The sequence below is a fragment of the Contarinia nasturtii genome, unplaced genomic scaffold, assembly GCF_009176525.2.
Source record: "Contarinia nasturtii isolate CC-2019 unplaced genomic scaffold, AAFC_CNas_1.1 Cnas_scaffold_810, whole genome shotgun sequence".
In the NCBI taxonomy this organism is placed as follows: Eukaryota; Metazoa; Arthropoda; class Insecta; order Diptera; family Cecidomyiidae; genus Contarinia; species Contarinia nasturtii.
The window spans coordinates 609,446-627,608 of record NW_022198157.1 but is presented as its reverse complement, the minus strand read 5'-3'; the positions used below and the strand labels follow the sequence as shown (position 1 = coordinate 627,608).

The 18,163-nt window shown below is 34.3% G+C and overlaps 2 protein-coding genes across 4 annotated transcripts; one reads left to right on the top strand and one right to left on the bottom strand.

Moving 5' to 3' along the window:
• Nucleotides 1-1,738: 1,738 nt before the first annotated feature.
• On the bottom strand, nt 1,739-18,017 carry LOC116341908 (kell blood group glycoprotein homolog). Of its 2 annotated transcripts, none has more exons than XM_031769261.1 (7): nt 16,306-18,017; nt 5,902-6,289; nt 5,194-5,738; nt 4,771-5,049; nt 4,405-4,667; nt 3,626-4,078; nt 1,739-3,558 (listed from the first exon to the last, which is right to left on the bottom strand). In XM_031769261.1, the coding sequence occupies exons 1-7, from the start codon at nt 16,474-16,476 to the stop codon at nt 3,459-3,461; spliced, it is 2,199 nt and encodes a 732-aa protein (XP_031625121.1). In that variant the 5' UTR covers nt 16,477-18,017; the 3' UTR covers nt 1,739-3,458. The 2 variants fall into 2 exon arrangements, with proteins under 2 accessions (XP_031625121.1, XP_031625122.1); XM_031769262.1 differs by having other exon boundaries at nt 3,626-4,066.
• Nucleotides 11,076-13,728, top strand: LOC116341909 (muscle LIM protein 1-like). 2 transcript variants are annotated; one of them, XM_031769263.1, is made up of 5 exons: nt 11,076-11,207; nt 12,513-12,634; nt 12,726-12,821; nt 12,905-12,968; nt 13,444-13,728. In XM_031769263.1, the coding sequence occupies exons 2-5, from the start codon at nt 12,520-12,522 to the stop codon at nt 13,469-13,471; spliced, it is 303 nt and encodes a 100-aa protein (XP_031625123.1). In that variant the 5' UTR covers nt 11,076-11,207; nt 12,513-12,519; the 3' UTR covers nt 13,472-13,728. The 2 variants fall into 2 exon arrangements, with proteins under 2 accessions (XP_031625123.1, XP_031625124.1); XM_031769264.1 differs by lacking the exon at nt 13,444-13,728 and having other exon boundaries at nt 12,905-12,972.
• Nucleotides 18,018-18,163: the final 146 nt, after the last annotated feature.

Here is an 18,163-nt window from a genome sequence, read left to right as displayed (position 1 = left end):
CATGCTTAATTTAAATGACATACTGGTAGTAAAATTTATTTTTTATTCTGTCATCATTTTCTTACGAAAATTCTAAACTTAATCAATTAAAATATAATTTACTCTCATTATTTCTTTATCACAGAAACTATAAAGGATTTCATTTTTGTTTTTCACTATTTGCTTTGTTTAGAAGGCGCAATGTACAAGATGTAAATTAAATGAAGATTGAATAATACATAGAATAACGTATTTAGAAAATGAAACTTGGTGGTGACTGAATTGGCAGTCGAACATGTATTCAGGAATTTTAGCTTATCGAAGAAAACTTTTAAATTGATTAGATCATCAGAATTCCACAGATAATTCCACACCATTGCTGCAAAGACACTTAGTTATTAGCGCCATCTAGTTCGTGCGAGAAAAAATATTCACATTTCACACACGTACTAATGAGCTGTTTCACTATGCAATACAGTGAAGGCGCCAGTGATACGAGTTTTGCAGCAACCCAGTGGATAATTCATTAAAACTTTAACTAACATAGGTTTTAAAAAGGGGTAAAAATTTCACTACGTCGTTTAAAAATAGTAACTAAAACACAAGTTTGGACAAATAGCTCAATTGGATGACTCCAGGATGAGTGCATGTCAATTTAGGTTCTTGATTTAAATTATTGATTTGTCATCTAATATTCCAAACAAACTCTATCTACTAGCGTGTGTGCTGACGAGGACGTGCATAGCTCTACAAAATGTTTTCTTTTTTTGGTTTGTTTGTTGAATGCACAATTATGTGTTCATCTTTATCTAATTATGGAAGAAAATCCACTCTAAAATATCGTTTATTTTAATTTAAATTTTGTTTGTTTTCTTTTGTGTGTGTATGTGTGTGTCATTCAAACAATGCATCTAAATAGTGCCCTAGCGACGTTTAATACCTGTATTTATTATACACTCTCTCGATCCGCGGATAAAAGGTGTGATTTCATTTAAAATATCGAGAATCTTACATATTCATTGTCTGCATTTATTAATAAAAATAGGTTGAGAAAACTATATGGCCATCATTTCTAAAGTTATTACATTTAATTTGCTTATATTTATACGATAGTAATATCATGCCATCAATAGTGATTCTTCTCTTCGTCTCTTAATCTGCGTGATGTTAGATAATTGAGGTTCTTATTCCAATTTCAGAATCGGCTTCGAAAATGAAGGCGAAGATCGAAAGAAAAGAATCAGAAATGATGACATTTAACATGGGCAAAATCAAAGAGTTGCACTCGTGTTAGAACTGCGTTACAAATATATATATTATCTATTTTATCTTTTTGTAATATTTGGTGTGTTGAATTGAAAAATGGACTGAATGATTGACTGACTTATGGTTATGGAAATTACATTGTTTGCATTAGAATATGTTTGGTTTGCCTGTCGTGATATATGAATATATTCGTGCGCTTAAAGGTTGTGGTACAAGGAATGCCATAAAATATAGTTGGGCAGGGTGCTTCCGAGAGTCCCAATCGCGCGCTAAAAATTTGGAAAATTCCTTCAACTTCTTCTGGGACCCTCTCCAGGCCATTACTCCCATCTAAAATCATTGGCGTGCCCACCTATGCCGGAAATACTTCTAAAGAACTTTCTCATTAATTCGCGAAATGTTCTCAAAAAAATTCCGAATTTTCGGTAAAAACGTGAAATAGTATTTTCAGGAAATCTTAAGACAATCGGTACAGGATTCATTTAGGCGTGACCATCACTTTTTTCGTCATCTTTTTCACTTACACATATTGAAATAAGAATGAAAACCCATTGTTCCTTTAAGGTGCGTTTTCCTAGGCGACGATTGCGATCGTTTACGATTTTTTCTGAAAATCGTTGTCTTAAAAACACAAAACAGTCAATCGTTCACGATTGTATATAGAAATTAACATTGACTACAATCGTTCCCGATCTAGACCAACGATTGAAATCGTTATTCATATGCATTTTGAAAGGTAATACTAGTTTTAGTGTTGAAAAGTTAAGCTTTATAAGTTTATTCGTCAAGCGAATCGGAAGAAAATCCAACTCAAAAATATTATAGTGTGTTAAGGAGTTAAAAAAGTTAAGGACACAGATATTTCATTTCACTTTTGTCATATTTTGTACATATCTTTTTAAATGGCTCAACAATAAAACCACAGAAACTGAATTCCCATCATCAACCATAATGATGTGGGTCGAGTTTCAATGATTTTATATAGATAATTTCATGTATTCAATTTCAACAGGTATCGTACGTACAACAATTTCAAAATTGTTCATTTTGTATTTTAGTTAAAGTGCACTTCTTTTGTCGTCATCTTACGTTCTTCTCTTCCATTATTCCCATGTCATATCAAAATATGCATCTCATTACTTTGTGCTGTTGAGGAAATGTTGGCTAGGATGTGGGGGAAAAAATGCAAGTGAAAAATGCAACTATTGACTGAACATTTAGGTAAAGGCTAAAAAACAATTGAATTAGGTCTGCATAATAGAGAGTGCAATGATTGGCCACTGGACCAATTAAACTCTCTACCGATTTCTAGTTAAAATTTTCAATAAAATTGGTCTAAATGCTTGCAAATTAGGTTACTAAAAGAAGGTATTGTGTAAATATACTCAATGTATGCATTCTCTACGTGTGAGTGTGTGTGTGTTCCATTTATTCCAATTTTCCATTGATTTTGGAACATAGCATTGTTTTAATCGATAAAGGCTATTTCTAATTGATATCAACTAAATAGGGTACACGATTAAAAATACGTTTAGTTTTCATTCTCCAAATCCAAATTTTTGGAATAATTAATTTTCCTCTTTTTTCTTTACGAAACCTTCCATCTCACTAGTATAACAAAGTGTGGACATTTTTTTTCTTTTATTTGTTTGAATCTCACTTCGTTCTAAATTGTAAATATTGCTATTGGAATTTGGGACTGCTATCACATTACAACTTGATTTATTTGGTTTCGTGCACATTTTTTGTGTAGAATTTCATTCGAGACGGAGTTGAGAAATGTTTATTTTTTGAAGGAGATACATTGCATATAATCTATAATGTCGATTTTAATTGAGCTGAATCGCAAGTAATATTTTCACTCACGGTTGGACTATGGGCGCACATTTGAAACATTACGGTTCATTGCAGTTAAACCAAACTGCCATCGGTTAGCATATTTATTACATTATTGTGAAATCCCAATCGAATTTGGATTCAATTTCCAAAGAGATTGCACAATGGGCAGATAAACCGTAACTGTTGCCAATATTGCTTTTTATGGGTTTTTGACTACCATAAAATGAGTTAAAATTTGGCCTTTTTTTATCATTTGAGAATGTTGTCTGTAGATTTATGTAGGCCGCTATGATGCACAGGAAAGGGACGTTTTCCAAATCCCTCGACTGTTCCGGTCTTTTGAGTAGGCTTCAATGAGTGTAATTTCGGTGATCTTACAGCACATTACATGTCTTATGTGAATTCAATGGACTGCTGCTTGAGCATCGGAACACATTTGCAGCGTTACCACCTTGTGCGATTAACCAGCTCAATCTGTAACAAAAAAGAATATTTGTTATCATTTTGTTGACGAAAGAAAAGCGATTTTGGTGGTTATTACATGTCTTTAAAGTTCTCCGATTCAATGTTCATTCCAGCGTATATAGCGTTGGCGCACATTTCCTGTGCGGTAACCAAGAAGAAAATTTGTGTTGGCAATAGATTCATATTCGGCAGTCGTAACATCCCTTTAATTGGTCCCGATAACGATAGCAACGAATGATAGGCAATCTGTGTGCCACCACTTTGCAATAATAGATCCATTCGGCTGGTATTTGAATATACATTAACTGACGATGGAACGCATCGCATCACTTTTGCATCGAATGTTCGTGTTATTGATCGTAAAATCTCTTTGCCAATTGCAACTCCAACCGATGCATAATGTAAATACGATGGCAAAGTAGCATCGAAGTATGGAGTTAACATCACCGACAAAGGTACGACGATTGAGTGTGACAGCGTATCGTAGAAGACTCGCGCGACGATCGGATAAGCCCATCTACAATTAGGACTGATGTTATTGAAATATAGACGCCAGATAGAAGAGAGAAGGGTTCAGGGCGGTAATAGTGTGTACAGACAGACATAAATGTCGAAAAGGAAATTTAAGAAGATTTTGAATGAGAAAGAAGATTACAGAGAATTCGAGATATAAACAGGGTGTCTCATATATTTGGGTACTTTTTTTCATTCAATAGGAGTAATTGAGAATCGGACCTAAAAAATACAATAAAAAATCACCAAGTCTCCATGGTAGTGACCCACTTATATGAGACACCCGGTAACATACATAAATAAAGGGTAGCAAAATGAATAGAAGTATTATTATCAACTTACACATTATGCATGACATCACCAATGGCAGATTCAACATCGATTCGTTGTAAGTTGTACTGTTTGTAGATGTTCAAAATATTTTGCATCCAATTGTCTGATGTGATTTCGATTCGATTGAGTATTTCACTGATTTCGCTGAGATTTCGTAAGACTTGCCAATTGCTTGCTTGCACTTTCAATTGTGAGAGTTTCACTAAAGCGGCACCTTTCAATGACGGTGCCCGTTTCAAATGTGATTTCAATACTTCAAAAATGTGCTCCGCCTGTGTGGAAACGGATCAAAGCACGTTATTATATTAACATATGCACTTGTTGTTCAACATAATGTTCATGAATAAATAATCAACTGGAAATTAAAGTGCTTACCCTTTCGACGATGGTATCGATGGTGCGGTCTGAATACTGTGCCGTGAATAATGCTGATGTGATTTCGGGCATTGCCCACATTGTTGCCTTTGTACAAATCATAGCGTTGGGAGCATTTTCCGGAAGTAATCCGAGCGTAAATAAAATTATCAAAGCGTTATGTGCAACACGGGTTGAATGTCTCGATACCAATTGATCAACATTTCGTAAATAGGTGCCACTTCTTACAAGTATGGGTCCCGACCAATTGTTCGGTTTGATTAAATTTTCCCAATAGAGCTACGCCGAAAATAAAAAATTGATGCCATTAATTTCCGGCGGATAATTTGTCAAACGGTTTACGACAATGCCCAAGTGCATAATTATGCTAAAAGTAAAGTAATTGGGCGTCGGCGAGACTTACGAAAATAAATTAACACTTACGAATGGATAGGTGTTGGTCAATTGTGACACATTATAAAGTACATAACTATCGGAAAATCCTTTTCGTAAGCTCTCTCGACGCAATTGAGTTAATTGCCGAATGAAATTAACAATTGAATCGCGTTCAAATTCCCGTTTGTCCGCGTCCAAGGTGGTGGGCAAAAACATATCGATTAATGTGTCAAGCAACGGTGGAACATCGTATCGAATGTCAAACGGTGCTGATTTCGGTGCAGCCCATCGTATTGGATTCTGTAGCACCGACGCTGATTCAAAGGAAGTATCAACTATCAACATTGGCTGTGGCTTGCGTCCATAACTCAAATCGTAGTAAATTGAAACGAGCGGCGTTGGACCGAAATCGGATAATTTCAAAATTAAACCGCCTATTGTCGATGGTCCGGTTACGGTCGATGGCATGTATGAACCGATTTGCTGCATTTTTAATCGTACAAACGACGAATTTATCGATTGTCGCAAGCAGCTCTCATATAGTCGACCCAATTTTTGAAATGGTCCCGACGACGTATTGTGTTGCAATAGTTCTAAACATAAAAATGGGAACAAATACATAATAATAAAAGAAAATCGGGAAAAGCATAAGAGAGAAGTCGAAAATGAACGAGCACAAAGCAAAAACCATGTTATTGTTTTACGTTCATTTAAAAAAAGAAGCATTTCGTTTGTTCTTTTCATGTGTATACTTACGCTGCATTAATGTGTCGACTCCTTCCTGTACGCTTTTAATTGTTTTTGCATTGCCTTTTGTTGAACTGCAACTGAAACTGGTAAAATCTTTGCACGGATCGACTTTCCAATTGGACCGAGAGAATATGCTAATCGTTGCCTGTCGACAGGTAAGCGTTGCACACTCAGGAGTTGCGGATACCGAGCGTGTTGATACGCAATTAACGTCGCTCTTTGTATTACAATCTTTGGGTAGCTGTGACGGTGCCGTGCTCAATAAAAATAGAACTGGCGAAGCAACCAAAAGCGATGTGACCAACAATGTAGCGGTCGTTAATGCGATTTTGTGAACTGTTGCACTTGTACGAAGCCAAACACACGGCATACAACATATCCATCCAGCTGTTACCTATACGCGTATATGGTGGCAAAGAAAGAAAGATAAAGAGAGATAGAGAGAGTGTGTAGGAGAAAATGTAGATACAAAAACAAAACAACAAAAAAATATACGAAAATTTCCGAGACGACCGAAATGGTGGTGGAGAATAAAATGCCGCTTGAGTTTTAACTCAAAAAGCACTTACTCGAGAGTGGCTAGAGAGTCGGCTATTTAGGTCAAAACAGTTCCCTGCATTTTGCTTCCCATTTCAATTCGTTTTTCTACGTCTAACAAAGTCTATTTTTATGCATCGGGTTTCGTTTTTTTGTTTTTTGGCTCCTGGCATTTCGTTTCAACGAAGCGAAATATGCTTCATTTCCTCAATGGACAAAGTTTTTTTTTATTATTTATTTTCAGTTTTTGGCTTAGGCAAAAAAGATACATTGAGAAATCGCCAGCGGAATTAAACATTTTGCGACGTTTTCATGGTTGGTTTTTGCATATGCAACCAGCATAACGATTTCGTTCAAACAAAAGAATAATAATATAATGTCAACTTTTGTGCAAATGTTGCGCTGCTGGAGTTTTTCATTTTCGCACACTGTGAAATGTGTGATATTTCAATAATTTCTATTTTACCAACGCCCGTTGATGGCCACCAACTGTGTGCATCCACGAAGAAAAAGGAACGATAATTTACGATTCATATGCGCGCTCATTTTATGTACATAATGTGACTGTAAAGAAAGATGATGAACGAACATATATACGAACTTAATGCATTTCATTAATGACATTTGCAATAATTTCCACTCAAAAACTTATTACATTGAGATACATCCAACAAATAACGAACGTTGCAAAGTCATAGGCTTAAGTTGAAAAAAAAATTTAAAGTCAATTTTATGCAAATTGAAAAAAATGAAAAGAATAAATCACATCTTCTGTTGAACGCCACTTTTTGCACAAATTCAAAGTCGTGAAATTTTTAAATTAAAAGCGCATTCTTTAAATTCCCCGAAGAGTTTTTTCGTGCGAAAACAAACAAAGGCATTCTACCAAGAATTTTGTGAATTAACGAGATATTTTCCAAGAATGTATAAGCAATTTTCGTTTGAACGAAGTGAACCGAACATACAAAAACGAGCATGTTACACAAGAACGAAGAAGACTGTAAACGGAAGTCAATTTCGCATATTTTTTGTTCCCACGGAAAAAGTGGCTTATTTTCCTGGCGTTCGAAATCGATAAAAAGCAGCTATGGACGTTTGGCACGCGTTACAAAATACTTGATCTAGAATGTTCTATCGATGGTGGCTTTTGCATTCATCATTTGTACGTTCTTATTTGCAGCATGCATTTTTTATGTTTTCTCGATGTTATTGCGATTCAAACATGGTACAACCGTTTTCAATCCGTTTCTTTCTTTTGTACTTTTTATTTTCTGAGCTTTTTTTTTATGGATGGCCTGATATATATATATCTGTCCGGAATGAAGTGTGCCAACGGAGAATAGCATAGCAATATAATGAAATATGTAAACGGTATCGATACTCTAGGCGTTTTTCCGTTGTGTTTGTGTGTATTGGTAGTCTCTCTGTGTGTGCATTTTTCTATTCGCTCTGAAACGACGAAAGACCGGTTTAATTTGATTGCGTCAAGAGTATACTTTTCTTAATGACAACATTCTCTATAAACACTTGGCATTGACAATACGCCAAGTGCGCGAGTGTTAGTTCCTTCATTGTGCGCATAAATAAATAAATAGCTACAAACTTGAGCGACAAACATATCAACGTGGTGGAATAGATAGCAAATGCAATGGAAAATGTCACAGGCCATTTTCCTTAAATGCTCATCATTTTAAATATTCATTCAATTTTTCCCTGACACTTTCAACAAAATTGTTGATATTACAGTGTGCATGCGATATTCTTAGATTTTAGTGTCATCGTTTGTCGTCATCGCCGCTACTGAATGTCGTTTTCAATTTACGTACAGACACTTTTCTTTTTAGTTCTGTATTCCTGTTTCGAGCAAAATAATTTCCCCGATTTCATTGCATCGTAAAATGTTAATATTGTTGAAACAATCCGGGTGTATTGCGAGAAAGTTCACGCAAACTTAAAAAATAAACTTTTCAATTTACAATGAAATGCAACATCATAATGAAAATAATTCATATCGAAAAACTTGAATATAATTCATCGGAACTAGATTAATCCTATTAAAAACTTGTATTTTATTCATAACATGATCCTCATGAATATTGTGAAAATACATTATCCATTTTCAAAATAGAGCGAGACGAAGGTCCGCCACAATGCACTACATTCAGGAAGTTCAATTGGATAATTTGTGTAAGCCGAAGCCAATGCTAAATTGAAATCGATTGACTTGATTTGTTGTTGTTGTTTTTTCCGTTAGTTTGCCTATCTCGCTTTAACATACCCGAACTGCACACATTTACATTTTGATTTTGGGAAAATTAGAATGAAAGGGTTTTTCCATGCCATTTCGATATAGCGATACACCTTTTTCACTCTCTCTCTCTCTCTCTCTCCCTCTCTCTCTCTCTCTCTCTCCCCATATTTCGAATGCCAAAGAGTAATCAGGCACTTTATCTTAATATCTTTAGTGTGAGCTTTCCAATGAGTTCCGTGACTAAACCATGTGCTGCACTTAATACACTTGCTGCTTTAAAGTACCTGGTGTTTGCATTATTTATCAGTTTACATTCAAGCATATGCTATTTATATATTTTGCTATTGGTTCAATGTTGAAACGAAAGCGTACCGAAACATTGTTGCGATTTATGGTTTTGTGTCGACGGATACTTAGGTGTGTGTGTGTGAGAGAGTTTTTTCTTCTTTTGCATAAATGGTAAATAAATCCCAACCGTATTTTGTGAGCTGACTTTTCAATGGAAAAACCGCACTTCAACTGATAAGTTCATCAAATAGTCAACGGAACCAAAGACGACCATTACGAAAAACCCGTGAGGTGAGTTTTAAATAAGAACAGTTGTTCATCATGTTGCCTCAAGTGATGGGATTACAGTGGATCAAACTGTACGAATGACTGAACCATCTTAAAAGTATATCTTTCTCCATTCCGATCCTTTCAAATTTAAAATATATTTATAACCAGCACTTTATACACTTAATCCGGTTTCCGTTTGAGACATGTTTACAAGGACTTGAGGAGACAATTTTGCTGCAAAGATTCAAAAGATAGATATAAATCATGCACCCAGCACGAGACAAAACCAATTTTTCTTTGCCTGTTGACGCAACAACACACACACAACAAAAAAAAAAGATGGAATCTTTGGAAAATTTGGCGCAATGGCAAATCTTGATTTACGTCACATATTAAACATAGTTGGTCACATAAAACAGATTTTTTGGCACAATGCTATAAGCATGAATGCAAATGATAGCTCGGTGTCGAACAAAATGGCCTCGAATTCAGATAGAAATCAACATTGTTTCAAGAGAGCAAAAAAAAATAGAAAATCGCATCAAACGTTGCTATGTAGAATATATTTATGCAGAAACATGCGCTGAAATGATATGATTCTACTGTCATTTGTGGTAAAAAGCAACAATAATCAAACATTGATGGCTGGAATTGTGTTATTATTTCCGTTTTAAATATTTGATTTGAAATTGATTGCCAATTCTGAAATCGACAAACCGTATATTCAATATTTGCTACGACCTTTTATATCGCTTTATTTATGTCTCGGATAGATTATCCATTTAAGTATTTTCATTAAACGATTTCCATTTAAAAAAAACGTTTCAAGCTGAGGTTTTCTCTAAATATTCAATTGCTGGACTGCAACATTTCTTAATAATTAAAATGAAAAAAGATTCATTCGTGCTGAACAGCGTGTTCCATTGATCATTCACATTTCGTTTTTTTTTTATTCTCGTTGATTCTTTTTTTTTTGCTTTAGCTCAATGGCAACGGGCAAGTGATTGCCTCAAAATCCAAATATTACCTGTTTACATCATTCTGAAAAAATGTCCGAGTTTTCATTTTCATATACAGTAACAACTCGGTTATCCGTCAGCCACGGGACTAAAGGCCTGATATTTGACGGAAATCACACAAATTTATAGCTTTGTTAACAAACTTATGATGTTCTTGTCCAAACATTATGAAAATATTTATTTTGCCACCCAATTGAATGTGAAAACACTACGTATTTCAGTACTCGAAAAGACTTTTTTCCAAAATTGTATTTTTTCCAAAAAGTATCGTCTAAGCCAGTTTCTTGTGACTGACGATAAACAGAGATGACGGCTAATCGAAATGAAACTGTATACAGTTCCATCCAATTTTATCCACGTATACGTCGTTCCACTTACTTTAAATGTAGAAAACTGTTCACACTCAAATGATTCTATATTCGTCTTTCAAACACCGCCGTTGCACATACACACTGAGAGGCGAACCAATTAATCTAAATTCTATATTTTTTAAATGCGGCCAACATACAAGCTCGCACATAAACACCGACGCTAAAAGATGATGATTACCCAATGTGAAAAAAAAAATAAAATCGAGTTCACACATATGTTATGGGCGAGCGTTAAAATGAGACAAAATGATATACCTACTATTCGATCATTTTCATTTCACCTTAATCGTTGCATCTTTATCGAATATCGCCCGCAAAAAAATTACACGCTAAATCAATGTTGAGAACGGTTGATCTTCGGTGTGCGGTTTGTATAGTTAACTCTGTCTCGCATCGATCCGATTTGGTGCCGATCTGCCTACGAGCGGCCGAGCGGTATGGAATTTTCTATTGATCATCGCTTCTTTGTAAAGCTCGAATATCCTCCAAATCAGTTCGAATGCTGTAGTAGTCACGAGAACACATAAAGTTCACATAGCTCTCTTTTGAATTTCTAACATTTTCCTTTGAAATCAGGTACGAGCCATTTATTTAATAAACAAATCAGTTTAAAAGTTATACTTAAAAAAAATCACACACAATTTTTCGAAAACTTTCTTCAACAACAACGAAGATTTTTCAATCATTTTTTTTTCTTTTAAACGGTGAATCATTAACTTCGGTTGCCATTTGTTTCGTATGGAAATGGATGGGTGACTCATTAAGTGATGCAATTTTTTGCCTCAATTTTTGTGAATTCTGTAATCACTATTCAGAGAAAGAGCCCACTACAAAATATTAAGTGAACGAATTATTTGCAAAGTTGTTTTTTCTTTTCAAAGTTTGAAAATAGAATCTTCGGTCAAATAGAATCATCATTCACTTGATTCTATCATCACGGCCGTGAATAACAGCCCACAGAATGGATATTTTTAACTTGTTCGCCCAACATGGACAACAAATAGTGTCGAAACAGTGGAAATTCATTCTTCTCTTTTCGTTTATAGAAAATAGAATAAACAACACACACTGAGAATATCTCGATAGTGAAGTTTTTACACAATATACATTTTGTATTGTACATTGTACACATTTCTACAGAATTGAATTTTTGCAACGGAAAATATTCCGATTTTTTTCAAAATCTATTGAAACTGATTTGTATCATGAAATTTTTGGAGAATATTCAAAATTTTACAAATATTTAGCCAATTTGATCAATTTCGTTTACTTTTCGTAAAATTTCTCATGAGTCCTCAAAGATACAGCAATCTACTATCATTTTTATAGAGAAAACTCTATGGCAAAATCTAAAAAGAGTCGTGCAACTCTTAGCGCTGCCGTTAGCGGTGTTTAATAAATATACAAATTCTATTGCCACACAGCCCCACACATTTTAGTCCACTTTCACACATTTTTCCATTTATTTATTTTTTTCTCAACGACCGAAACAAAAATAAATGACGAAACTCTTCCACTTTACGATTTGAAACATTTGTTTAACGATTTGAACGTATTTTTTCCTCAATTCACATCATGATGATATCATTCATTGATGGACACACTGTTGGAGTTACACTTTTCGAAATCTAAATATAGAATCACAAGTGACAAACAGCCGCTACTCGACTCTTTTTTTATGAATTTTAAGAGAAAAACTATTTCTTCATAATAATAACAACATTTCCATAAATAGCTCATTGCTCATATAAACGTGAAGATTCACCCAAATCATTCATTGGATTTTATCACTTGTTTTTTTTAGCACTCGCTATTATTATTGAATTATTGTTTTGAATATGTTTCTCAATTTAATTTGAATTATGCTTGATTTTTTTACAGCCTAAAAATGCCTTTCGTCCCAGCTGCCACCGAAAAATGCGCTAAATGCGACAAATCAGTCTATGCTGCTGAAGAACGTGTTGCCAATGGCCACAAATACCACAAAGGATGCTTCAAATGCAGTAAGTTTCAAATGTTTATTGACAATACGATTATTGTTCAATTCTCGATGAAAAAATTCTCATCATTGATCTCGATGGACAATATTTACAGGCATGTGCAGCAAATTCTTGGAATCAACAAACTGCAACGAACACGACAAGGAATTGTTCTGCAAAAACTGCTATGGTCGTAAATACGGACCAAAAGGTACACTAAATCGTTCATTTTTAATATAATAAAAAGTCATTTTCCAATTAATTTATATATATATATTTTAATTCTATCAAAAGGATATGGTTTCGGCGGTGGTGCTGGTGCCCTTTGCATGGATGATGGCTCACATCTTAAATCCCAGTAAGTAACAAAGTCAGTGTTTATTAAATCTTCTTTTGTTTTTGCTGTCATCTTCTTTAGAAACTATTCAGCTTAAAGATTCAATCCTAAATCTTACATTGGATTGAAAATTTAATTTTCTCTCTCAAAAATTCAAACGAAAAACTCTCTTTCAGCATTTGAAAAACGTAAAATAGAATTCATATTCGAAAAACATCACAACGAATTGAGAAAAAATAGATATTCGCGCTTTTGGTGTTAGATGCGAGTCTCGCGGACATGCATTGAAAATATATTCGAATAAATTTATTCTATTTTTCGTAATAAATCTTTTGGATCCACGTACGAGCACGTTGAAATTGAGTGAATGGATGCTGTGCCCCCGATCGTGAATCCAAAAGTGTTTTAGAGAGATTTTTTTTTCATTATCCGAAATCCCAAAATACATACAATACATACACAAACTAATAAATAATTTCTTTCCCCCTTAAAATAGCTTCGACAATTTTACTACTAATCAATAAGTGGTAGAGTGTCATGCATGACATCTCCCCTGGTCTTTGTCCGTCCAACATCCCAACCTGCAGAACGTACATAAAGGACCTACAAATGCAATATCAAATACCAACCAAAAATATATCCAAAAATCAATTCATTTAATTTTTACCATCCAAAATTAAACGAACAAAACAATCATTGTTCGGTTCTCATTTTCAAAATAAAACCATCAATGCAATAAACTTAACAGAGAACAATTTCAATAAAATTTATTACTCATAAATTTTTACAAAATCACCTTGTGTTTTATTTTGACTTTCTCTCTTCCCCCCCAAAACAACACCAAACAAAGCACTTTCTATAGAATTAGCACACAAACCATTCCGATCCAAATTAATATAAATAATTTTGTTATATATATATTTGTTTTCTAAACCACTAAAAATGGAAAACTTCAGCGATTCATGCGAACGTGGGTGTTGATGAAGAAAGATTATGAAAATATTCCTCAAATATTCTAATTTTATTTTTTTCATATTCACTCAGGTATCGCGTGTCAAATTCGAATCGTTTTAGATTAAATTTCAACTTTTAGGATGTTTTCTTAATCAAAATGTCAATCGTCGTGGAGAAAATGGCCAGTTTATTTATAGCAAACAAATTCAACGGATTGAGAAAGCGTCAGTATGTGATTTTGAAATCGACAACTGTGATATAGTTGCTATGAGTTGATTGCTTTTTTAAACAGTCAAACAGTCATTTTAGCTCTTGCTCCCATATGTTGTATGGCAAATTGACGCGAAACCACAAAATGACTACATAATGGTAAATTTGTATGATGAAGAGAATAAGGGCGAAGTAAAAAAGCGATATATCAATTTACGTAAACAATGTATTCTAACCGCAAAACCGCTGCCATTTAATCAAATACATGAATTGGAAAAGGGATGAAAGCTGCATGTCTAAATTGTATGGCTTCGAATGAATTTCACAACAATTCTCATAAATAAATGGATGCAGGATACAGCTGACAAGGCAAATATAAGCTGACAGGTATTTTAATTAGAATTATTGATTTTTGTGTGTGTTGAAATTAAATCACATCGAGCGCATTAAAAAAAAAGAGTGTGGCATTGTGTAAAAGTATATTGGTCGGCATTTGTTTGATGTGGCACTTTCGCATCTCACGACTCAACTGGATTTATACAATCTATACACATATTTTCACCATCGGCGACATTATCTCGTCGGTCGAACGGACACACATATTCAATAGAGACACACCGAATGTGTCGGTTTATATTTTTCAAATGGTTTCAACCGTTGAGTGATATACATCCAGAATGACACTGACAACGGTCCATTCACCGAAAAACTTACTCGCAAAGTTCAAATTACTTGTTAAACTTTTCCATCAAAGACTCTATCCTGTTCGTTCTAAATCAATTACGAAACTTTTTCGTTCGACTTGTACTTGCCTTTTGCTGTTAGTTTATTTTTCATTTGCTGAATATATAGAGTGTGCTTCATTTTAAATGGTGAATTAAAATCACGAATGTCGAAAATTGCAGTCGGTCACAAAAAAGAACTGAACATTTTTAAATTGAAAATAGAGAATTCCCATGAAATCTTATTAACAATTGGATAAATAGAACGACAGAATAAATCGATTTCTACATTCGATATGAACCGAACGAATACGTCGACACTTTTCCAAAACGTAATAGTAGAATGCTTTGTCTTTAACTACGAAAAAAAATGTAGCAAAAATCTATAAAAGCATTACTGGATTTCAAAATATATTGGCACTTAAGCTCGTTTTTCGAAATGGCTCACATCAATTATGAAATGTAATTTTTTAAAATTATAAATGGGAACGCGAATTCGCTAGAGACAACGTTCGGCATATTACCGCCCAGCAAAAACATCGAAAATGGAAAGAGAAACAGTGGAAAAATGTGAATCCATAAATCTCATTTATTGACAATGACAAGAAATGTGGTCCCGTGGTTAATAGAAAAAGCTCTGCATTCTTTCGCTATCTCCTTCTCCTTCTCCGTCTCTCTTTCTATCCCTCTTTTTCCTTTTTTCTTTCTAACTCTCTCTCTCTCTTTCTTATTACCAACTAACTTTCGTGCTCGAAAATAATAATATGGAAAGAATATTGCGAGAAATACAGCAATTGATAAATTATTCGCATTAATCTATTTTATTGCATAAAAATGCAATAAATTCATTATGTCAATAATTAAAATGCATTCAGTGAGGTGAAATAAGAAGAGTAATTGAATCGTTGCGCGTTATTAGTTTGAGTTTGCGAAGAGTGTACAATATACGTATTCATTTTAAATGTGATTACAATCGACATAGAAACAAAAACAAGTAAACCACATACAATACGCTAAGCGCCAATTAAGACGGAATAAAAACATATCAACAACAACAGCGCCAACAACAAGAAAAAAAGAAGAATAATGGGGGTGAAAGGAAATGGTTTTGAATGGGGGCGACAATGCTTACAATTTAAGCATACATACATCGAGACCAAACAATGCTGGAAAAAAACTGAATGCACTTTTTTGTTGTAAATGCACGTCAAAAGAAAACACCATAATATCTGCGATGCTCTCTGTATGAGAAAGGTCAAAAAGCATTACGACTTTTACAACTTTCATTCTTCGTTTTTTTTCGTCTCTCGCTTAAGTGCGAATGAAACGTTGCAGAGAAAATGAAATGGTTCATTGAATGAAATACCAGCAGAAAAAAAACACGAAAAATCCCGAATGAAAAAATGGATACTATATCTTTTCACAACTGTAAATTTCAATGGTCTTTTGAATATTGGTTTGGTGTAGCTTACTTTAGCATTTGATCGATCCGCAATGTCATTTCCAATGTTGTTGTGATGATGGTTTATGGCGCCAGACTCGAGCACTTCAATCTCGTCCGTTTTCGATGGATGCAGCAAATGAATGTTGGAACGTGAGGGTCGTGATTCCAAACCATATCTTGGGGGTATTTCGCCCGTCATTGCATCGACCGTTTGATTATTAATCCGTGTTACCTATCAATCGATTTGATAAATCACTTAATCTATGTTCATACCACTGTGTCAAAGGAATTCGAGCCACGAATATCCACTGCACAAATGAAAAACACTCGATGATTGAATATGAATAACAATGACTCTTGTTTCCGTCTATCGTTCTTTTTTTACTAACAATATTTCTCTCCGGAGAGATTTTTGATGTGCTTTTATATTTGTTTAATGAAGTTGAATGCGTGAGGTGAACGCTGTGCTGGCAGATGCCTCACTTGTAATACAGTTATGCATATGGTTTATATAAATATTAATTGCTGTGTGTGGTGTTTATGGCAATAGCAAAGGGGAATTCATGCATGCTCTCTTGTGAATGTGTTTTCTCTTTTGTTTTGGTTGCGCCTGTGTAGACGGTAAATATAAAAAAATATACTGTATTTTGTTTTGCTTCTATTTTCTGCTGCTTCTGATAATATACACGTTACACTTGCTATTGTTGTTTTATATTTTATTGTGTTTTAGTTTATTTTAGTTTCGTTTTTATTTTTGTTTTTCGTGTGCCCTTTTCGTGATTCATTCCCTTTGCAGCCGTTTTCAGTTTCACCCGCGCGATGGATAATTCGATCGCTCACATCAACTCGCCCCGAAGTTTATTATATGTTTAGCTATGGTTTTATGGTTATCGAAATAATTACATAAATTCCAACTCATGTGCATATCAACTGCAAAGCTCGCGTACTTTGTTGCGCCAATAGAGTGTGTATATTGTTTTCTTCTTTTTTCGTTTCGTTGAATGAAATAAAATAAAAAAAAATCTAAAACCACAATTTAACCAATTTTCAATGGATTCATTTAATTAAAGGCCAACGAAATTAGCCCGTAAAAATCAATGTTCAAAATTTCTTTTTCATTTGATGTGTGTGATTTTGTGTGTTCCTGTTATTCTTTTGTTCGTCTTGTTGTCATGACATTTCATGTTTCAAGAGAAAAACACGTCGATGTATGATTTGTTTGGTCCTCGCTTTCGTCTCATTTCTCGTTCAAATAGAATATCGATATTTCTTTATCATTGTGTATTGATTGGGTAGCAAAAATAGATTTTCAACTTAGAATGAATGTTATTATAACAAACACTTCACTTATTTGATTATCATCAACAATTGAAAGCACTGACTTCACACCATTTTTTATGCTTTGACTTAAAATAACATCAAATCGGAATTGTTGACACCTTTCTTTTGTTGTTTTGATGATTTTGTATACAACTTAATTTCCGTCAACTCCAGAATAAAAATTAAAAAAAGGAAACTTTTCACTTCGTTCTCGAAATCGCTATCGTTATCGCACGTTTATTTACAGTTGAATGCTTGCCAAATTATAATCGAAACGTAAAAATGACATTTGGAATAACAATAGAGACGGTGACAAATGTAAATCGAAACCGAAAATCATAAAAAAAACTTAGTTAAAATACACTGAACGACCAAAACGATAACAACATCGAGGAAAACCTAAGTTTGCGTCCGTGAATGTTAAACGCAAATTCTCTTCTGACAAACTTCCGAGTTTTCCATCCACTTTTTCCCTCAAAACGGGAATAATGTTGAACGAAACGTTTTTTCTCCCTTTATGTCATGACAAGTGCTTACTTTTCCATTGCAACTCACTTGACTCCAAG